The sequence below is a fragment of the Cynocephalus volans genome, chromosome 6 (genome assembly GCF_027409185.1).
Source record: "Cynocephalus volans isolate mCynVol1 chromosome 6, mCynVol1.pri, whole genome shotgun sequence".
In the NCBI taxonomy this organism is placed as follows: domain Eukaryota; kingdom Metazoa; phylum Chordata; class Mammalia; order Dermoptera; family Cynocephalidae; genus Cynocephalus; species Cynocephalus volans.
This window is the reverse complement of record NC_084465.1, coordinates 62,612,435-62,636,483: the sequence shown is the minus strand read 5'-3', so window position 1 is coordinate 62,636,483 and position 24,049 is coordinate 62,612,435. Positions and strand designations below refer to the sequence as shown.

General features: G+C 35.3%; 2 protein-coding genes across 2 annotated transcripts in view; one reads left to right on the top strand and one right to left on the bottom strand.

Moving 5' to 3' along the window:
- ZNF804B (zinc finger protein 804B) overlaps positions 1 to 24,049 on the bottom strand; it is a 553,895-nt gene that overhangs the window by 505,434 nt on the left and 24,412 nt on the right. The gene's annotated exons all lie outside the window — the stretch shown is intronic.
- On the top strand, positions 12,496 to 13,257 carry TEX47 (testis expressed 47). Its single transcript, XM_063098805.1, has one exon. It carries the CDS (start codon positions 12,496 to 12,498, stop codon positions 13,255 to 13,257), a length of 762 nt encoding a protein of 253 aa, XP_062954875.1.

Below are 24,049 nucleotides of genomic sequence, written 5' to 3'. Positions count from 1 at the left end.
TGGGGTTGAGGAGACCTCGCTGCCTTCTTGTTCCCTACTGTCTACCTCAGACAACTTGAAAATGTAACACTTACTGACAAAGCCTAGGAAATAAGCTCCATTTTTTTAAAAGATTCAGACCACTTCTCCAGTCCACTTTTCAGATCAGGGAAAGAGAGTGCCCATTTAAGCGCAAGCTCGATTTCTCAGCCTTCGATGTGGGCTCGTGCAGCATTAGCTGCACCAAAGTCACCATGCTGTCCTTCACCCTTTAGCCCTTAGTGACAGCACAGACCTAACACACCCAGAGTTTGGCAGCTCACTGGAACCTTTTCACTTTAGCTGTAGAAGCTCCTTTGACTAGAGAATTTGAGTGAAGGAGAAAAACTGCTGCCTTATATTTAGAACACCTTGCTCAGACACTCCTGAGGGCAGAAAGGTAAAATAGACTGAATTGTGCTCAAGAATTTATTTTTAAATGATTACTTACTCATTCTTCATCTCACAATAATGTTAAAACATCTAAAAAACCTATCCATAAACTTACTGAAGAGTTACAGCTTGAGACCCTTCATATTGTATAGCTCTCACTGATACAGCAGAGCTACAGTTTTATCTGTGCTGTGAATAAAAAGACATTGGCATCCAGTACCGAGATTATCATCTGCCCACTCGGAAAAAAAGTGATTAATTTAAGATAAATAGATGCTGGCTTCAGACACAATGATTGTATTTCCCAGATACTGCTGTGACAATAGTCTCTCTACTCAGAGCGTATAAAGAGATCTATTGTACAGCATGGCGACTATAGTTAATAACCATACATTGCATTCTTGAAAAATGCTAAGAGAGTGTCTATTAAGTGTTCTCACCACAAAAATAATAACTATGTGAGGTAGTGCATAGGTGAATTAGCTAGACTTAGCCATTCCACAATTTATATATACTTCAAAACATCATGTTTTACACAATAAATACATACAATTTTATCTGCTGATTTAAAAATAAATAAAAGTATCCAGATAGATCCCTTTTTCTACTAATGTAAATCAAAGTATTTATGATTTAATCTAGTTCCTCTGTATGATATGTTGGATTTTATTTCACTTTACCATCACCCTAGCATTACAAAATTCTACCTCCTTAATGTTATTTTTTACAACATGAACTACTTTTTGTTCCTTTTATTGCTCACCTTTATATTTTATTATAGAAAAAAATGGCTTAATTATAAAATATGATAGTAAAGCATGCCACGTAAAACAAATTAGTAAGCAAAAATAGAAAACAGCAATCACAGCCTGAAAATTCTTTAAAAGTTTGCAGAGCCTGACTAGACATTTTCCCTGAAAAGATTTTATTATTTTCTATCTTTACTTTTTAAGTCACAAAGAAACAGCTTTTTGAAGGCAGAGAAGATACGCAGGAGGCCAGAGACGTGCACTTGGATTCCAAGAAAATAAAAACATGACCAAGAATTTTCCTTTTTAAGAGGCAGAGGTCTTAGAGAATGACCTAATAAAAAATGTAAAACTAGCCTCGTTCTCAAATAGATCACTGGAGGCAAATTTCTAGCAACTAAAGATGAGTCACTAAACACGAATCACACCATTGGCCTCAACCTCTACAAACTCATTAAGTTTTAGCTCCCATAACCCCATGAGCCTGGGATTCAAAATGGGCCTTCAGTTTGATCAAGAGCCAAAGCTTAAAACTATGCTTTCTTTTTACTGTGGTGCTGGCTTATTATTGAAAAGTTCCAGATAAAATCACATACACATGCACACACGTGATAGACATTGAATATGAGTCTGTGGTGGATCGGGGAATATTTTGAAAAGTAGATGATTTAACCCATCAAGCAATGACTAGGCCAGGCTATTTCTGTACCTTATCAAAGGATTACATAAAATTGCCAGATATGAAAGTAATCTTACACTTTCAGCTTTGTTTATGATAAAAACAAACTTACCCTTTCCATCAAACCATAACCAAAAAAGTGTGAGCTCTCTCAAAGCCAAACTCTCCTAAATATGAATTATAATTATTAATATACGTAATCACAGCAAGTGCGATGAATGCTCAAGTTGTTTGGTTGAAAGCATTAACAATTTAAGGTGTGGGACTTCCCAACAGTCTTAATATTTGACTCTGAAACTATATGATTTTGAGAACTTGATTCTTATAGTATACTTTTATTTACCTTGTATGATTAATAGTTGGATTTCTCTGTATAGACCACAACTGAGCAGTAGAAGTAACATTGTCAATTGAAAAGTGAAAAGTTCAACAAGAATACAAAATAATCACATCGAAATTATAATTATTTCTAATTAGGAGTTAAGACCTTATAGTTAGTTTAGCCACTATCTTACAAAGTGTGGTACTTAAAATCTCCTGGGGTTAAAAGAGGCACAAAGTGATTATTTATCCATATTTCAGCACACAAAGGTACACAAAAAAACCAAGATAGCTTTGCCTAGGAACTCTCCTTAACAGGCACCCATATTGAAATGGTTTACATGAGGCCAACAGTGGCACATATGTAGCTAAGAGGTGCCTGCCATTGAGAAAATGAACTAGAGTGACAGATGAGGCATGGACCAGATAGGCATTCATGCATCTCTAGCCAATGCCTGCCCTGAAATCTGATCATGGGGCAGCAGGTGCCAACACTCCCCCATTGTGATGTTACCACAGACCCTTGGGAATGTGCCCTTCTTGAAGAAGCAGTTACCATCCTAACCATGCTCAATTTCATCACCTTATTTTATTTTCACAAAATCTACTTCACAAAAAACATAATTGTACCTCATGATTGCATATATTAAAACAGTGAGATTTAGTATCCCTGAGGCTCTGAAATGTCCACAACTGCTAACGTTAGTAGATATAGTTACTGAAGAAACGTGAAGTTGTCCTGAATTAGAATGGGCAAGCAAAAGCACCATAAATTTAGTGTAGGCTAGAAAGGTTGCAGAATAATAAGGGTTTGTGAAATGAATTAAAGAAAATCTGTTTTGTTATCTTGGACACAGCCAATCTTTAAAAATATTTCACCATATTGTTTTTATTATATTGATGTTCTAGTTACATGAAATAAATATGATATACTTACACAGATGTGGGTTAATATTACTTTTAATTTAAAAGGAAATACTTTTTAAAGTTCTGCTTTCTAGCCTAAATCTGAATTGCATCTATAGAATACAATAGTAGGCATTTTTGACAAAAATTTCTGCATTCCCGAACATCCTAAATATAATTATTAAAGTCGTCGCCATTAAACATGGAACCTATCATGTTATTTCTCTGCTTAAAAGCATTTAATGGTTCTCTGCTGAGTATCACAAAATTCGGATTTCATAACTGTTTTGTGGATAGCTCTAGCACCACTTCACTCACTGAAACTTCTACCCTGAAAAGTATGCCTCTAGTGACAAGTATCACCTCACTGTTCCGGTATTTCACGTGTATATTTTTTTGTCAATTTTGCTATAAGGTTAGTAACTTGAGGGCAGTAATAGCACTTAGCTTCTTTGTCCCATGTCTCCCTTAACTGTAAAAGAAATATTTTATGCTGGTAGTGCTAAGGTTTCTTCCAACTCTAAACTTCTGTTAGTTCAATTTTCTACATTCTGTGCAACAATTGTTTAAAATGAAGCCAAAAGCAAGGACTAAAATAGATATTAGCTTATTGGTAATGTGTTTTGGAGTAATTGATTATATGGACAAGAGTGGATACATGTACTGAAATTGTGAAGATACTACTCCAGTCATTATCACCTTTGCATGTATACAGAAACCTTGCTGTTACTCAACAATTTTAATTCACGAAAAACTAAACTACTATTTGTCATGTTTATGTCACCTGATATAATGTGCACTAACTGTGTTAGTGAGTCACATAGTTCTATGTCTTTAAAGCTTTTCAGTTTGCTGAAGAAGCAGAAAATAAACCTGATAGAATGGAAACAATAAACCTAATTCAGAGCTTGGTATTATCTGTATTCTCTAAAATCTCTCTATAGAAATGACAATTTTAAATATTTTCAAAGCATATGTTACAACATTCCATTTTCAGACTCCACTTTCCTGGAGGGACACAATGGCAGTTTAGAAAAAAAACCACCATGCTAGATTTCAGTAGAGAAAAACCTAAGATCACTATAGCATAATTACCCTACAATCTTCCTCCTCTACAATTTACTATCAGAGCGCTTTCATTCTTACTGCCAAATGTTTTCGTGGTCTACTCTCTGACCACTTATTCTCCATTAACTCCCTCAATGATTGTGACCTGGCTTCCCTAAACCATTTTCTGAATTTATTTTTCTTAAGGTCCCCGAGAAACTTGTAATTGCCAATATTTAAGTTAGTCCATACTGACCAGCTGCCAAAAAAAAGTTTTCACAGTCATTAAGCTTTGTGACCTTTTGTTAGAAGTTTACCTAAACCACCCACTTTTAAACCTTTTTCCCACGTTGACTTCCAGGACCCTGTGTTTTCTTAATCTCCACCTGTCTTTGATCTGTTGTTGCCTCTTTCACTCCCTCTTATTTGCCTGCTCCCAAAATTCAGGTGTTCCACAGGATGTGCTTCTCCAGCTTCTTCTTTCCTTTCACTATCTCTTGACTACATTGCTTTCTATGGTTTCGATTCCACCCTCAATGCAGATAACTACCAATCTTGCATCCTAAGTCCGCACTTCTCCAGAACTCCAGATTAATAGCTGGGTTTATACCTGAATGTGTCCATGTCAACTGCACTTCAATATAACCTATACAAACTATCTTTCTTCCTAAATCTAAGCTTTCTCCTGTATCTTCCATCTATATTTTTTAAAATCTTGGTCCTCCCAGTGACTGACATTCACACCCACAGAGTCATCACAGAATCCTTGCATACCTCGCCTCTCACACCCAGTTGATCAAGTCTTGTCTACCTTGATGATGGCTCACACATCTTCCTCAATTTTAGCAACTGCTATACTTCAGACTCTTACTTTCCACCTGTGCTGAAACTTCTAAAGACCCACCTTTCTCTCAGTAGTATGCAAGGGTTTCTGGACTGAGATTCCTGGATTGTGTCTTGATAACTGCCCCACCATCCATCTCTACATCTTCCTATCTTGAGTCAGTGGCCCTGAAGCCTGAGTGATGTTCCTCCTCGTTCAGCCTGGTCCATGATCCATCACTTTACAGTTGTGCCCATCAACAGGCTCTCAAGCTAGACTATTCCAAACTCACAAATAGAGCAACATATGCACCATCTTTCACCAAACCATTGCAATAGCCTTATTTTTATTTAATGCTAATTTTTTTTTTCTGAATAGAACAATAATGTAGACATACTTAGAAAATTTGGAAAATACAAAACAAACATTGCCCCTTAATGCCAACAATGTTAACATTTGCCTCAATTTCTCTCCACTCTGGTTTCCATACCTTTTTTAAGTAAAGTAGGGATCACATGTGATAGAGTTGGGATACGTTGTCCCCCAAAGTTCATGTTGAAATCTCATTCCCAGTGTGACAGTGTTGGGAGCTGTCTGGGTCATGGGTGGATCCCTCATAAAGAGATTGATGCCCTCCCTGGGGTTGGTGGGGAGGGTAGTAAGTGACTTCTCCCTCTATTAGTTCCCCTGAGAGCTTGTTCCTAAAAAGATCCTGGCAACACCTCTCTCTCTCTCTCTCTCTCTCTCTCTCTCTCTCTCTTTTGCTTCCTCTCACCATGTGACCTGCTTGTACCTGCCAGCTGCCTGCTGCTTTCCGCCATGAGTAGAAGCAGCCTGAGGCCCGTGCCAGATGCAGCTGTCCCAGAATTGTGAGCCAAATAAACCTCTTTTCTTTATAGATTACCAAACCCTACATATAACTTTGTGTCTAACATTATTTGCTTTAAAGAATAACAATTTTCCATGCCTTTAAAATGTTCTTCAAAAATAATTTCAGAATTATCATAGTATTCCATAATTAATATGTTGATTTTTTTCAAAATTTCTTTAAATTTCTTTTAATTCCTATAATAATCATCTTTATATTGCAATGTTTGTCAGTAATTTCTTTATCATAGGTACTTAAAGAGGCATTACTTAAAGAGTCTAAAATCTTTAAGTTCATGATTCATATTTTCAAGTTACTTTCCAAAAAAGTTGAACCAGTTTTCCCTGTGGCTGGCAGAATAAGAGGACTCACTTGCCAGGTGCAGAATTCTTAAAAGGGCTCTGGGTGCTGCCAGTATTTCCCGTCTCCAATTCCTCTGCACTTCACAGGCAACTTCCTAAAGCACAGCTATGATTACAGGCACACAAATAATTCTACTGATTCTCTAACTACCCACAGAGTAAAATTCAAACCTCTGAGCTTGGCATTCAAGTCCTCCACAAACTGATTGCAACATATTTTTTCTCCTTTCCCACTCCTTCCTTCCACTCACCTTCCAGAGTAGGCCAGCAGTTCTACTCCTGGCTACACTTAGAATCACCTGGACAGGTTATAACAGTATACATGCCAGGGGTCCATTCTAATTAAATAGGAAAAGGAACTGCCTTTTTTAAAAAATTCTTTTAGAATCATTAGATACTTCCAATGGACAGTCAGGGTTTAAATCACTGCAAGCTAGCTTCTTCTTCCTTAAAGTGACATAGGTAGAGAGACTGGGAGAATACTTGTCAAGATTGCAAATTCTTGGGCCTCACTTTAAACCTATTAACTCAGACATTTTAAGGCTAGAAACCAGGAATCTGCAATTCAACAAACCTGAAGGTTCTATGGTTTGAAGATTACTGCTAGCCCAAATAGACTGTTTTATTTTCTTAATGAAGTGCTACATTTTCTAACTGTAACATATGCCCTCTGCTCTTTACGCTTCAAGCTTACAAAGTTTGTTTCTACCTTCCCTGGTTTGAACCTGCCTTCTCTGGTTCCCACCTTTGCCTCTCCCCCCACACACAAATCATGTCTATTTTTTAATGTCCAGCTTAAATGCTCATTCTTCCAGCCAGACTTAATTCTGTGCTTTCACTGTTCATTGTTCATGTCTTTATTATCATACTTCTCTCTAGCCCTGTACTGAACATAGTCATAGTCATAGACATAGTCACAGTCATAGTCATAGTCATAGTCATAGTCATAGTCACCTTAAGATCCACTATCAGAATTGAAGTTTTCAAGTGTAGGTACAGTATGTGATTCACAAGAATAGCTCCACAGTGTCTAGCACATTTTTCTGCAAATAGTAGACATATGTTAATGTTAAATCTTGGAAATGAATAATTAAGTATTCCTATCCTTGATCTCCTTGATAAATAATAACTAAACAGTTCCACAATGCTTTTGTGCTGAACAGAGACAGTGCTAGAGAAAGTAACCTAGTTTTCTTTTTTGATAGATTTCAAATATCTAGTGATTTGGTAACCAAGCTCATTCTGATTTACTCTGCTAAATAAAGTATATTTTGTCTACTTAACAGTTTATTGTATGTGCTCTTAGTGAAAGGCTCTACCCAACTTGTTAGCCATTTGCTCATATTTAGACCATTGATTGTCTTAGGCTGATCATTTAGATAGGGTAAAACACAGATAAAATTAAAGGAAGTGATTTAAAGTGTTCTGTTTCTCTAGTACATGAGCACAGGTGAGACATTAAAGTGGGTCTGGTATTCCAGGTAGAAATCAAGGTCAGTTAGAGCGAAACCGCACATTCTAAAGGAATTCAAGAAACATTCACAAAGCAATTCCCCAAACCCGTTCCTCTGAAGGCCATGCTCAAATGACGACTCTTTCACTAAATTTTCCAAAAAAAAAAAAAAAAAAACCCTGTGATTCTTTTATGCCTTAGTGTTTCTGAAGCACTAAACATCATTCTCATTGTTTCAACATCTCAGATTCATGAACATTTCGTCATCCCCACTGGACTCTAAGCTCCTGAAATTAAGGACCAAGTATTTTCCAAGTTTACATGTCTTACAGTGCCTATGATATTACCTGGCATACCAAAAGTGTCAATGAATCTGAGATGAATGAATAGATAATGACCATAGATCAGTTTAGTTGAGTCACGGGTAGGATGTAGGGGTTTTCCTTTGAATTTGCTTTATCTAAACCATAGATACCCTTCATATCCAGAGGAATTGTTATGTCATAGATCAGTGAAGAATGACCTGTGGTCATGGATAGGGAGAGAGTATAATTTACCTCTTCTTTAGGTAGACAGAATATAGGAAGGCTGTTGAGAGCAGATTTTAATTGTGTGCAAAATGCTTAAAGTACTCCATACTTTAGTTTCCTCCTCTATAAATCATGAACAAATTTCTATCTACCTTATCAGGTTGTTGTAAAGATTAAATTAATTAATGCACATAAAAGTATTTAATGTATGGTAAATACTCAGTAAATGGTATTTAATCATTTAATCCTTTATATCTGTCTTACAAATATGAAAGGACACTGGTTTTGTGTTTATTCAGAAACATTTTATTCTGGAGAATAAATTAAGAGCATAAATAGTAAGGTGCACTATTTAACATGAGTTACAAATATATGCTATGTATTGATGTGAGATAAGTTAAATAAAAAGGATGGATAGGTGGAATAATTAGAAAAGGACTTGGCATCATAAGTTTGTATTCATGTTCTGAGACCTATCAGTTGTTTGAACTTGAACTTGGATAGCTACTCTAAACAGATCACTCTAGGTGAAATTAACACAAGTACCTCTTTACCTGGATAAACAGATAGAAGAATTCTCCTGCTTGGGTCACCAACTGAGGGTAAATAATACCTGATTCTTAATAGATAGAACACAAGGGTTTTGGCAACTGGGAATTCACATACTGACTGTCCACTGGAAGGAGAGTGTACAATTGTACTTACATAAGCTAGGCAATCGAAAACTGTGCAAACTACACATTTTTTCTATTCCTATCTGGTCCGAACTTTATTTTTGACAATTCAAAGTGTGATTGGTGAAAGGCAAGAAAAAATAAGTTGTCTTTAAACCTTTCCAATAGCCATGAGACAGTGACATTAAAATTTAGGGAAGCAAGGCAACAACAAAAAAAAAACTCATTGAGAAATGGAAAAATAGATTGGAAAATGGAATAAAGTTGTAGGTCAAATTATTTGTGGTAATAAAAACTACTGTTTCTAAATGTATTAATTTGAACACAAAATTGTTACTATGAGACCATTTTTAACTTATAGAAATGATAATTCATGTGTTTTTCAAGCCAACATTAATTAGGCTTTGTAAAGACATTATCACTCTTTTGACAAAAGAATGGCTTAGTTGATATTTTGTATAATTTATATACTTATAATAATGAAAATCATCATTCTTATATTAGGTTTATATTGGAGGAACCAAGTTCCATGAAAGAAAAGGGAAACAAAAAGCATGCATAGGGGAAAAGATCATCATTGATCCTTTTTACAGGAGCACAAAATTAGAAAGACATTTAATCACCAGGGAGATGTTGCATAGGAAATACTGATCAGAGGGGAAGCTATAATTTAGGAGAACGGGGAAGATGGCAAGACTGTAATGCCAGTGGAAATAGAGATCTTAAAAAAGTAATTTGGGAAAAGCATCCTAGGTTAGCTAGACCTTGAGAACAGAGAGCAAAGCCAGGAGAGAAAACAAGCAGAACTATGAAACAGTTTTTATTATTTATCCCAAGAGTTAAGGAACCCAAGAAGATAGTGGGAATGTGACGAAGTGAGTTGAAAATCTTGTTCAAAACTCTCCTGCACATCATCCACTCTCATTTGCTCTGGGAATTGATCACTTCTTTTGGGAAATATTATTATAATCAGAAAAAAAAATACATAAATGTAGTCATCAGAAATTTGAGGCAGAACAGACTGTAGTTAGCCTTATTTTGAGGGATATTCATTGGCTGAGTTTGGGAAGATATTGTACTGTAGGTAAAATAGTCTCATGAAGGGGAAGAATTGTACCTATGTATAACAGTTCAATTTGAGTTTCCACTCTCAAAAGGGACCCCTTGGTAGCATGCTCTGTAAAATTTCCTACTGACTTTGATCAGTATCAGTGTTAGGTAACAAACCATGCCGTTGCATGAAACATATTCTATCTGGTCTAAACCATCGTTAGGATAGGAAATAAATGCCAGAAACCACTCTGGACCTAGGGAAGGCAGAAACTCCCTCTCCTGGTATTCTATGGAGGGAAAGTAAGCAGGGAGAACTTTGTAAAATCAATATATTTTTAGCTTTATGAAGTAGATATATCAGAAGGGTTTAAAGTTTCATACTCTTAGGTGAATTTGTGAGGTGGGGAAATCTAGAGAAATACTGAGGGTAGAAGGCTTTTATTATAATCCAAATAAAGATCTAGGACTATGAAGGAGGTAGTGGAAATCAGGAACCCGTAATGCATTTCAAAGTGAATGAAAAGACTTAGTAACAGGATAGAGTTGGGGGTAGCTTTTAGGGAACATGAAAAGATAAGTTCAAGATTTGGGCCTAGGAGCTGAGAGAAGAAAATGTTAATCCAGACACAAGTAGGGTATTCATGAAGGGAAATATGCTTAATAAGGAAAATAATAGTCAAAATACTGGCATTTTAAATTTGAACAGACAGAGTTACATCCCAAGGAGAAAAGAGTTATAAATAATGACTGGATATGATTTTAGCATGCAAAGAAAATTCTGGAATGAGAACTCAGTTTTTCTTCTTTGTCATCCCCAATCAACAAGTTGTGTCTGCCTTGAGCCTTAGATTGAGAAGTGTACCCGTTACCTGTCTGAGCTCAGGAGGAAAGCTCCATGACCAATCAACAACATCATCATGCAACCTAGGGGCAAGAGCAGCACCAAGGACCACCCACCTGCCCTTACAAAAGAAAAACTTAGACGGTGCTGAGCTAACTGGACAAGGTTTGGCGCTTAGGTTAATACTTTGGAAAAGATTGTTTCAGGAAATGATGATGTGAATCACGGTGAGGAATTACAGTCAATTTTTATTTATCATATAATTAAAGAATTGTTAAATCAGCTGTCACCCTCCACTTTATCACTGTGTATTATTAGAACCAGATCATTAGTTTGGATAACACAATCCTTAGGAAAGCAGAAAAGTACACTAAAGTTGAATTTTTAAAAGTTGATTAAGGGTTGACTGGTTAGCTCAGTTGATTCGAGCACAGCACCCTTGTAACACCAAGGTCAAGGATTCAGATGGCTATATCAGCTAGCTGCCAAAAAAAAAAAAAAGTAAAAAAAAATTGTTTTTAAATTGATTAAGAGTTTTTTCTAAACTTGTTGCTTTAAAATTATTTTTTAGCACTCACATGAATGCAATTTTAAGAGATGATATTAATTGCTTTATTCTAAAAATTAACTTAAATTTACATTAAATTAAGTAAACCAAATCCTATCATAGAACTTTCTTATGACAGATTTGCCATTACACAGATTCAAATATGTGCATTCGTAGTCTTTAATTAGTGTGTAAGTATAGCCAAAGAGCTCTACAACAATACCTTTTATTTATCAAAAAAAAAAAAAAAAGTAAAAATGTCCAGGTCTACCATCTTTATGACTGAAAAATGTACTTGGCTAAAAATAATCCATTCAGAAAAAGCAGCATTCACTTCCTCTGCAGTGATGGTGAGGTGTTTGTTGGGATACCCTCATTAAATTAAGAAATGGGAGTTGCAAGTGTGCACTGGCCCTTTAACTGCCACTGACATTCTGACTCACCAACGCGCCCTGTGGGAAGTCAGGACACAGGCCAGCTGAGAGTACCAGAGGATGGCAGTTGGAAGCATGATGGCGGACAAGCCGGACCTCAAGGACAGGTAAATGAAAGAAGCACTTGAAGAAAGAAGAAATGTTAAGCTGACCTGGAAAAAAAAAATCTGTAAGAATTGTTAAGTTAAAAGTAGAGGAATATTTTTATTTAAACTTTGCAGTAAAAAAAAGGTAAAAGAGCTATTTCTGAGAGTTGTTGATTGGAGAAAAAAAAAACAGAGAATTCAAACTTGTTGCTTGAAAAATGTACTGTTATTATCTAAGCAACACTATTAACTTTTAGTGTCCTGAGTAAAGGTTAAACAAGATAATCAGGAATTACAGAGCCCCAGGTTTTTTTTAAAAATTATAGACATGTTAAATTTATGAAAAAGTTGCCATAAAAATACCATTTAAGAAATTTTTGGACAAATAAAAGACAATCTGTAATCATCATCACATTACCCTTGGAGAGCTTTTTCCTAGGATACGATTGTTAGTTATTTCACTGTGAACTTTTAAAAAAAATCTCCATAATTTGAGTCTTGTTCTAATGTTCTCTTTCATTTCAAAGCTATTCTTTATTGATAACATTGGGAAGGGATTTTGCTATTCAGTAGCATTTGATAAACTGCAATTTACTCTTTTTTTTTTCAGAAGAAATACAAATAAGAGTTTATCACTAAAGAGGTATCTTGATAAGGTAAATATTGTGATAAGCTAAAAACTGGAGACATCTAGATGAATAAAGACTCGTCATGTCCCTCATAGGCCATACCCAGAGGTCCAGCAAAAGGCCTTTTCCAATGGAACCTTTTCTAATGCCACAAGTTCCACGTGGCAATTACTTGCATTTTCAGGAAGAGAAACTAAGACTACAGCTAAAGAAATTCCTCCTCCATAGGATGTTTCTAGTGGCCAAGATACGAGCAAACATGGAAAAAAAAGAAATCACCGATTACTATGAACAAATGTTCCAGTCAATTTTGAAACATCACCTAGGAGAAGCAGTGACAGGACTATTGCTCATATATCCCACTTCCATTCTGCATATCCTTGAGTCCTCCAATGGTACTCTTTATCAAATTCTTTCAGATTATCTTGGCCATGAAGAGGATGAAACAGACTTTTTGATCCAAGAAATGAAAATTATAGTCATAGCCCATAACATCCCAACGAGGCTCTTCATGCAATGGCATGTTTCTGTAATAAAAGTGCCGGTTATGTATCTTGATGATGTGACACAGTCAGAGCCCCTAGAAGAGGTCATCACAGAATTTCTCACCCAAACTCATAAACTGGCACTCCACCTTTTTAAGACTGTTAAAGTGGGCACTAAAGGACCAGGTGATAACTTGCACCAAGTTGCACCTGACCTGCTTCTCTCAGAACAAATTGTAAAGTACTTGTGCAAATCTGAAGAATTCCTGGACCCAGCAACATTCATGAGCATGTATAACAAACCCATACATATCATTTTGGATTCTGAGGTGGTATGGCCTGCTCCTTCTCGTTTCTAGGGTTGAGAGAGATGATGTGGTCGTATCTCTTAAGGAATTTATGCTACTTAAATAAAAGGAAAGTATTTCTAAAGTTACTCTTCTCTTTACAGATCTCTGTAATATACACAAAGCTAATACAAACAGTCCCCAACTTATGATAGTTTGACTTACAATTTTTTGAATCTATGGCGGATTTATTGGGGTAATAAATGCATTTTCAACTTACAATATTTTTGACTTATGATTTTTAGACTTAATGGGTTTAAATGCATTTTTGACTTATGATGAGTTTATTGGAATGTAAACCCATAGTAAGTCAAGGAGCATTCTGTATACTAATCTTTACAGAATATGTTGAATTAAATTTTAAAATGTATCTATTTGTTCTAATATTAAGTTACATTATTTTAACAGGTGAATGGGTTTAATAAGTTTATACTTTCTCAAATGTTAACATAATTTTCATGGAATGAGTTAATTTTTTAAAGAAAAGTGTGAATGAAAAAGACTAACACTGAATTCAGATTCTCATTCATACTCTCAACAGTTAATGAGCAGTCACTACCATACAGAAGTCTTGTGTTCTAGGGCTACAAAACCTAGGGCGGGGGGGGAACCCACCCTTAAGTTGCTTGCAACCTAAGGTTAGAGGCAAGTATGTATAAAAGTAATTATGATATAATATATGGTATGAAATGATGTAATATAATATAATATGATTATTATAATTGTACGTAGGAAAGGCTTTGAGAGCACAAATGAGGGAGTAATTGCTGTATAATTCTTGAACCCAGAAAACAAAGCCTAACCTTTGAAAATAGTTCCAAAGCTCTCATATTCTAGCCTATATAATAGAGAATAGCGAGACCATTATAAAGCTAAGGAACACTACAGCTTTTTGAAATGACCAGAAAATATATTATCAGTCAGCATTGTATTCATCCAGAAAACATCTTTTATTGAGCACCACCTATATGGCAGATGCTAGGGATATAACAGAGCACACAGAAGGTGCTAGGGATATGACAGAGCACACAGAAGATAATATTACTGCCCACTTTTAAAACTTGTTTCTATGTATTTTTATTTTGGGGGCAGCTGGCCAGTATGGGGATCTGAACCCTTGACTGTTGTGTTATCAGCACCATGCTCTACTGATTGAGCTAACCAGCCAGCCCATGTTTCTAGATCTTATGTAATATGAATAAATTGGTTACTTTCTCAGTTCACCTCCTATAAATCAATTAATTACATACAATTTCTGTGTGACCTATTTTAAGTTCATCTCTCCCTTTATCCAGGAAGAATGCATTATTTGCATTATTTAAAATTTTCTAGTTTGTTTAAAGAATTAGATGACATTAACATTTTTGACTACCACAATGATATTTATCCAAAATTACCTTAATATCTTATGAAACAGACAGGATTTCATGAAGGAATACTGATATCATTTTAGATTTATTTGGCTTTTAGTCTTGGGGGAAAAAAGCAATCTCAGAGTGCACCTCAAATTTTTCATATGCAGATAAATTGGCATCATTGTTGCATATCATAATTAAATTTCAGGAAACCATTCCTATTTTCAAATATTGTAATATGTATTTAAATACAGAGTGGTACTTTTCACTTTGCGCTGAACTTGAAGTTCTATTCATTTCAATTTAGAAACAGAAATAATATGTTTTAGATTAAATAATTCTTCTAGTTAAGAAACAGTATGTAATTTTAAAAATTTGTATAAATTTAGAAAATATTAAACATCTAATATTAGCCAGCAATGTGCTATTTACTCTTTGAACTGTGATGAAGACACAGGCACCCATCAACAGTAAATGCTTAGTGACAAAATAAGTAGAGGTGAGAGTAGGGTTTTTTTCCAAGCAGAAAAGGAAGAGAAAAAACACTTATTGAAGAAATAATACTGGGTTCAGACTTCAAATGGATGTGAAAAGTCGTATGGGAGGGCAGACCAGCATACTTAACAGAATGAGCAGAGACAGGAAGGAAAAAAATGAATAATAAATGTTCATTGAATTAGATAAAATCTCTTTAGCAGAGTGAATTTTGTTCAGAAACAGTATTTTCTAAAGTTAGCTAGTGAATAGAAGTACAGTGTATGCATAAAAATCATATTATATATATATGAAATTATGGCACACTGCTTTTTCCAAAAACAGCCACCACAATTTATCCAATTCCATATGCTCTTCTTACAATGTTACCTTGACATTTCTCCCATCGCATGGTGGCTCCTAAATCCATCCCCTTGAAATCAGGCAGACCTTTTGTGACTGCCTCAACAAATAGAGTACAACATAAATGATTCTATGTGACCTCCAAGGCTAGGTCATAAAAGTGCCATGCACTTTGCCTTGCTCACTTGAATGCTGCTCGTGGAACCCAAACACTATGCTGTGAGCAATCCAAGCAGTTTCCAGATGACAGCCCCAGCTGAGGTCCCAGCCAATCGCCAGTATCACCCACTAGACATGTGATTGAGAGACTTTAGGTGATTCCAGACTCTAGCCTTTCAGTTAACCTGAATTGCAAGCCAGCCAGCTGACACTGTGAAGTAGATATGAGCTTTTCACACTGAAATTTCCCCAAGTTACAGATAAGTGAACAAAGTAAATGACTATTGTTGATTTAGGCCACTAGGTTTTGGGTGGCTGATTATACAGCTGTCCAAAACAACGATATATCTGTATATAAAATATTTTATATCATTTCTTATTTATTCATTTATATACCTAATATTTATTTGCATTCTACTAGTAGGTATTCACTAGTGGGTCAATCACCCTGCTAGTCACTGGATATACAAGCAGCAATAAAATGTGTATCCAACACACTGCCTACCATAGATCTTTTATGGGTCTATAATACTTTCTGGTGTGAGAAATACTAATTCGCTAAGAAAAAAATCATTAACAATCTGAAACATTTTTGGAGCAAGTTATAGAACACATCTAAATGATAACATTGCTGACATAGTATACTGTAATCTTAAATTTAAAAAATTAATGAAGCTTTAACTATAAAAATAACTAGAAAATAAACACAAAATGACTATAAATAAATTGTTATTTAGTTATTCACTTTAGAAAACATACTAAAATGGACTTATTCAAATCAAAGTTATCCTTCATAGTAGTCACCTCAAGAAGATTTATACTTATCTCAGAGACAACACCGTCGCTGAAAACATTTTGTGACTCTTTGACGGCAGATGAATGAAAGAGGTTTATAAATCAAAGTGTTTTAGTCCGTTTTGTGTTGCTATAACAGAAATACCTGAGACTGGGTAATTTATAAAGAAGAGAGGTTTATTTGGCTTACGATTCTGGGACAGCTGCATCTGGCACGGGCCTCAGGCTGCTTCTACTCATGGCAGAAAGTGGCAGGCAACCAGCAGCAGGTACAAGCAGATCACATGGCGAGAGGAAGCAAGAGAGAGAGAGAGGAAGCAAGAGAGAGAGAGAGAGAGAGGAGGTGCCAGGGTCTCTTTAAACAACAAGCTCTGCTGGAACTAATAGAGCGAGAACTCACCTATTAATCCCCCCTCCCCCAGGGAGAGCATTAATCCATTCATGAGGGATCTGCCCCCATGACTCAATCAGTTTCCAACACTGCCACATTGGGGATCAAATTTCCACATGAGTTTTGGAGGGGACAACACGTCCAAACTCCATCACAAAGGAAGCTTAAATATTGCTATGAGGAGTCAAATGTGTTTCTCAAAAGTTCATGTATTGGAAACTTGATCTCCACTGTAACAGTGTTAAGAGGGTGGGAAATCCAATTATGATATTTGAAAGGTGGGGCCTTTGAGAGGTGATTTGACATGAGGACTCTGTCCTCATGGATAGATTATTCCATTCATGGAATAATGAGTTAACTTGGGTGTGGACTGGTGGCTTCATAGGAGCACGTGAGAGAGCTATTACTCATGCCATTCTTTCCCTGTGACACCTGCATCTCTGTAGAGAGTCATCACCAGGAAGGCCCTCATTAGATGTGCCCGCTGGACAATGGACTTCCCAGCCTCCAAAACTGTAAGAAATAAGTTTCATTTCTTTGTAATCACCCAGTTTCAGGAATTCCATTATAAATAACAGAAATTAACTAATGCAAATATTTTAGTTACATCTACTTTTTGATCCCCAAATAATATATATTCCAACTGGATTAGTAACTTTAATATTCAATCTTCATTCATAGAAATGTTTCTTTTTAAATATTGCACCCACTCTTAAAGAAAGATCTGCTGTCACTGAGCATATTAAAAAGAGTGTGACACCACCTCTAAGGGGAAGCACAAATTGTTTTCAATAAGAGCTGCATTAATGATATACCTGTGTAGCTCACTAATGTAATGTCTTTAAAGGGGACTCATTTAGCTGTGTATGTTTGCATATATTTGATAAAATGCACACATCTTATATTCACACCTGACAAATATAATTCAGTTTGACAAATTTTAAATATGTGAATCATTAAACCTTAGCAAGACTCATAAGGTAATTCTCCACTCAATAAGAGTTATAGTTTTCTTACAATAAAACTTTAAATAAAGCCAGAGTACAGAATTTTTTTTAACCCAAGCAGAAAAATGAATATTTAACACTGTGAACATATTCAATGTTCAAATAGCAATGAACATATAACATATACTCATATATATTCAAAGAACATATAAGATCAAATGGTGCAGCCAGCATCATTCTAATTCTTTTGTTTTGATATCGGTATTTTTTACAATAGACTACCCTGTTGATGATTGTATGCTTGTTTCAGAACTGAGCAAGGACTTCCAGGAAGATTATAGATTTCTTAAAAAATAACTGAGATAATATTATTTGAAAGGAAAAACCCTCCCAGGGTTAATTCTAAAATCCTACTATCTTCATTTTAATAAAAGCAGCATCTTGAGCTTTCATGAGGCATTATTGCTTAATAGAGATAGATTTTGACATCCAGTGATTTTATCATAACTTTAGCAACACAAAACCACATTTCAATTAAGTTAAACCTATCTCTTGCAGTAGAATCTCCCCAATTTCCACAAGTAAATGGAAGTCGGGCAGCCTGTAACCAGCTTCACATAGCAAAGTACTTTCAGATTATTTCATATTGTATTAAATGATTTAATATAGAACTAGAGTTCTCCCTCTTGTGGTCAATTACTCAATTTTCCAGATTACCTGCTGATAGGATTTATATAATAAATATAGCGCATAGATTTTTAAGAGAATGCAGAGAGAACCCCAAAGGTACCTTTCATATTTCTGCTTTACTCCTTTTGTTCTGCAGATAAAAATTCTGAAAACTAAAGACATTAAGGTATTTTGCCAACAGTAAAAGTAAGCACTGATAACAGCAGTCCCTATTTCACTTCATCACATGAATGATACAAATTTTGATTCCCCTACAAATAAATAACTTCAAGCAATTTATTCCTGTCAACTCATTTTTTCTCATTATTTTATAATTTTTAATTCTGTTGTGAACAGTTGTTTAATATCTAAGTGAAAATTTATATTAGCTGGCCTAATGTTGGGTTGTTATATATATAAAGAAGTAATCCTTATTTTCATTGTTTTCTCATTTTTTTGAAAGACCAACTTCAATACATTTTATTTTGACTATTTGTTTTGTGTGAATTTTTTTAAATGGCTGGGTTCTAGAGTCATTAAAATACTTTTGCTAGTGTGTTCCCATAAAGGGAGAAAGGTAAAAGAGATTTTCCTTATAATTTAGACCAACTACATTTGCTTTAATAATAACTAGCTATAAAGTTAAAACAAAATGGAATCCATTTTTAACTGAATGTATTTACAGAATTGGTTCACCTGTAATTTTCAGTCAAAAGCATCACCTTCTCTCCCCAAAGAGAGTATGAAGAGAATAAGTGTTGTGAAGGCATTCTTCTCTTTTCCTGCCCACTCTAATTGTATGCCCATGTAATCCAATCCATTCCGTGCTATGACTTCAACTCTCACCTGAGAGCTAGCAACTTCAAATACATGCTTTTATCTTTATTCATTTAACAAATATTTGTTGTACAACAGTGTTCTCACAACTGATTATGCCCTGAAGATACAATGATTAAAAAAAAAGAAACAACAACAAAAAAAAACAAGGCCTATGTTTCCAATGAGCAAGTACTCTCGAAGAGGAAACAGAGAACAAGCAAATGGAGAAGATGATTTCAGACAGTTTTATGTACTGTGAAAACAAAAATCACAACATTGACAGTAAATAATGGGTCCAGTTTACATTTGGTGGTCAGGAAAGGCTTTGTGAAGGAAGTAATCTCAAAACTGAGAGCTGAATGAGAGAAGGTACCAACAGTGTTAAGATGGGATGGTAAAGGTCAGAATATTCTAGAAGAGAAAACAGCAAGTGTAAAGGCCCTGTGGTAGGAGCAAGCTTGGTGTGTTTGAAGTATAAAAGGAAGAACGGAGTGGCTAGAATACTGGCAGCCAACCAATCCAAGCCCCGCCCAATTTCCACAGTAAGTATTTCTAATGCTTGGCCTTATTTCTGTGCCCTTCTTAAGGGATCTCCCTCACTCAAATCTCCTCTTCTCACTCTCTCTCTCTTCCAAGTCTATTGTATTTCTACAAAAGATAATAGTTGTGTAGCGTAAGGTTTAAGAGACGCACCTCCGCTGTCAAACTGCTAAATTAAAATCAGATTCTGCAACTTCATACAACTGTAATTTGTTTCTTTGCCTTTCTGCACTTCCGATTCTCCGTCTGCAGAATGAGCATGACAGCATCTACATTTTAAGATTTGTTGAGTATTAAATGACATAATGGTGTAAAGATCCCTTCATACAGTAAGCACTCAATAAAAGTTATTCCCTTGATCAAAATTATTCGATGCCATTTATTTCTACTTTCAAGTCAAAAAGCAAAACTCTGTCATGATCTGCAAAACCTTGATTCCCCTATCCTGGCTTACATAGCTACCAGCCTCACCTTGTGATTTACTCTCATTTCCTTCTCTTCTCTCATACTTTTTTCTCTAATAGTTTCCCAATATTTCCATGCTCTTTGATTTTAACATCCTTACTCCTTTTAGCAAAATTCTGCTTATTAATCGAACTTTATTTCCTCTGTGAGGACTGGCAAACTGAAGAACTCTTTTTCTGTTCTCATTGTACATGGTATCCACCCACATTCTAGCAATTCTCCTGTCATACTGCTGTGGTTTGTTTGCACACTCATGTTCCCACCAGCAACTCATCAGCAATTACCATGGAATTATTTTTGGTATTTGTATCTTCAGTACCTCCTTAAAAAAATAAATTGTTTAAAATATCTGCATCAATTTTTCCGTAAGATAATTTTACTTTTATCCAAATTGTTTGCAATCTCGATATATTAAAATGTTCTTATATGATTGATTGGATTTGGGCCATTGTTCATGAAGATCTTTAAACAGCAAAAGTCAAAATTTAATGGTTTCACCTTATGTAAAATCTCCAGTTTTACCCAAGTAATAATGACCTCAACTCTAATTTGGAAAGATACTGAGAATACATTCTGGAAGTGATTCAGTCAAATTTTTGTATTTATACATTACTACTCACTGAGCCAAGTACAAGAGTTCATTTCCAATTTATTAGATTAAAAATACTCTTTCCTGTTGGAGCATCTGAGCAAGCTATTAGTAAGGGATACAATCTTTATTCGATATTAAACAGCTTTTTCATTGTTCTTCAAACCTTTGTTTCACTAGTTATGCTTGTCTGTTCCTTAAGATGTGTGCTTCATAAGACTAATATTTACCTATTATCCATCTTTGCTTAGGTTGCTGTAAAAGTAAATTTGATTCCATTTAAATTACATTGTTCACACTTCTGATGTTTTTAACATATTAATCTGTTTTTTTAAATCACTATTTTAAAAACATTATATTAAATGTAAAACCTGATTTATGGAAGAAGAAATTTCTGAGTGTTGAAACTTTCACATTTTATTAAAATGCACTCTAGCATGGTGACCTCCTTAGGGATCTCACTCAAGTCCCCCCTTCCTCCTCTGTTTTCCTAGTTTGTACTGTGCTTTGCTTTTTGAAAGCAAAAATGGTAATAACTAATCTACCATAAGGTTTATTGTATAGTAGATAAAAACTACATACTTTGAAATATTTTAATTCTTTTACTTTTCACTTTTTATCCTATGCAGTGACATTTCTTGAGCACATATTCTGTTCCAGACAAAATCATAACCATAAAATAGAAAGACTGTTGAGGTGAGATGAATGACTTTTGTTATGTGCCATCTCTTGTTACTCACTCACTATGTGTCTTTAAACACACATATGTCTTTTCTGGGCCCCTGCTCATCTACATTGTAGAATCCATGAGCATCACAAAGACGCCCATGAAGCTCCTCAACTGTGAGCCAAAATTTTTTCTGAAAGGAAAAAGTATGTCATCATCCACAACAACGTGGGCAGACGGTAGAATTCAAGGTTCTTGTTCTGACTATTAGTAAAATTTGGGAGCCTAATGTCTGATGAACCTGCCCTATTTGGAGAGCACCTGTGGGCAATACCAACAGTTTTCTGGGAAAAAAAAAAAGCACACACACACACAAAAATTCATCCTGGTTCTATCCATTTTAGTGCAAAGATGGATAGGAAATGGAAGTGCCAGAAATCTGTATATTAGATTATGACACCTAAATCACAAGTTTGGTACCACCATGGAGTCAAAAGAAAGAATGAGGAATGAGGTGTTTTTTTCTTTAAGGTTGTTGGGACGCCACTGAAGATTCTCACCAAGGCATAAACACCGAGTACAGACGGTTTCCTTAGCAAGTTGTTACAACTCTTCCGGCAGGAGATGATAATAGCTTGCACTAGATTAGTGACGATGGAAAAGGACATAAGGATACCAATTTGAGAGATAATCAAGAGGTAAATAAACATAGTTTATGAGGGAAAGGTGTCAAATATATTAGGTTTCTAGTTTTTCAAACAAGATGGTACAATTCTTGAGGTAGGAAACATACACAAAGGACTGAATTTGAAGGGAAAAATCATGCTTTCAGTTACTGAGATATGATATATATGTACACACACACACACACACAAGGATACTTCAAAAAGTTCATGGAAAAATAGAATTAAAAGATAATATGAATCTTTCCATGAATATTTTGAACTTTTTTCTTTCAAAAAATTTTTTTGAATTTTTTTCTTTCCATGAATTGTATTTTTTCATGAATTTTTTAAATAATATATATAATATATATATACATATATGCATCAGATTGGAACTATTTTTGTTTAATATTTCCATTATTAATACCATTGGATGAGGTACAGATCATATATTCGTATTAAATATCATTCTTTGTTAAAATGGCTAGGTACTAATATGTATTTTCTGAGATAAGTAAGCAACTTCTAGGAAAGAAAACTGAATGAAAACTGTTTAATAAGTTAAAATAAATTTAGCTAAAGGAGAAATTGCCCCAAAGATTATTCTGAGTCTGGTATTTACCACCACATCTCCCCTTAATCACATATCTGCATTCGGTGGAGCCAAAAATAAAATCAGTGTGCTTATTGAACTCAATTCCTTCCCTTACTTAGTCAAATAAGTCATTCAAAGATTAATTCAAAAGTTATTTATTGATCGCCTACTATATGCACAGCCATGCATTAGGGACTATGGAAGACACAAGCACATAAAAGACTCCGTATGGCCCTCCCCAAATTCACTGGTATATCATCTATTCCATTTGCAATGAAAATGTAGGTGAAGGGTGAAAAGGTGCCCTTTGGTGCTATATTGCAGTGGCTTGACTACTGCTTCTCTCAGCTGATACCGGGAGAACATGACAGACATTAAATTTTATTCTTTCTCTGCATTTAGTTATTCAGCAAGTATAAACTGAAAAACTATGTCAGGCACTTTGTAAGGCACGGGAGGAGGTGTGCAGTGCAATCATGAGTAAACTAAGCATAATTTCTACCCCAGACAGTATGCAGTCTTTTTCTTCCTCCACCCAGACACATAAAAGAAAATTAAACAATTATAGTAGTTGTTATTATTATTATCAATATTCAAGTTGCAATGGTTTCCTAACTCTACCTACTTTTAAAAATCAAGGAATGCCTCTGAGGGAAGAAAGATACAGGAATCTCTGAAAGTTAGATAGAAGTGAGCCAAATAAAAACAAGCAGTAGGAGGGAAGTGTTCCTGGTGGAGGATATATATATAATATATACATATATATATATTAGCAGGGTGATGTTCTAAAACCTAAAGGCAAGAAGAGCCATACTGTGTTGGAGGAACTAAATGAAATTCAATAAGGCAGTACCTAAGTAGAAAGGGGAATCATGAGAAATGAGGCTGGATATTTAGGCACGAGGACAGATGATACAGTCACTTAAAGTTACTACGTATCATGACTTTATCCCAAGAGAAATGGGACATAGTTTCATTCTAATCAGAGAAATATCATGATTAGATACACATTATAGAAGGACCACTTTGAATTGGGGAGAGGAGGTAGGAAGGAAACTAGGTAGTTACGTTGGATGGATAGACCAGTTAGGAGGCCATTAAAGCAATCAAGGAAAGAGATGATGGGAGTCTGCACAAAAACAGAATCTTATAATAACCATAGGAATAAAAAGCGGTGGACAGAATCAAGAGATATATCAGATATCTTGGTATTTGATTGAAAGAAGAGTGTGTGGAGAAGGACTCAAGGATGAAACACCTGGCAGGTTAGAGGTGCCACTTCCCAAAATGTGGAATACTAAAGAAGCAGAA

Coding starts and splice junctions, on each gene's coding strand:
- TEX47 (XM_063098805.1), top strand. CDS start 12,496: ATGTCCCTCATAGGCCATACCCAGAGGTCCAGCAAAAGGCCTTTTCCA.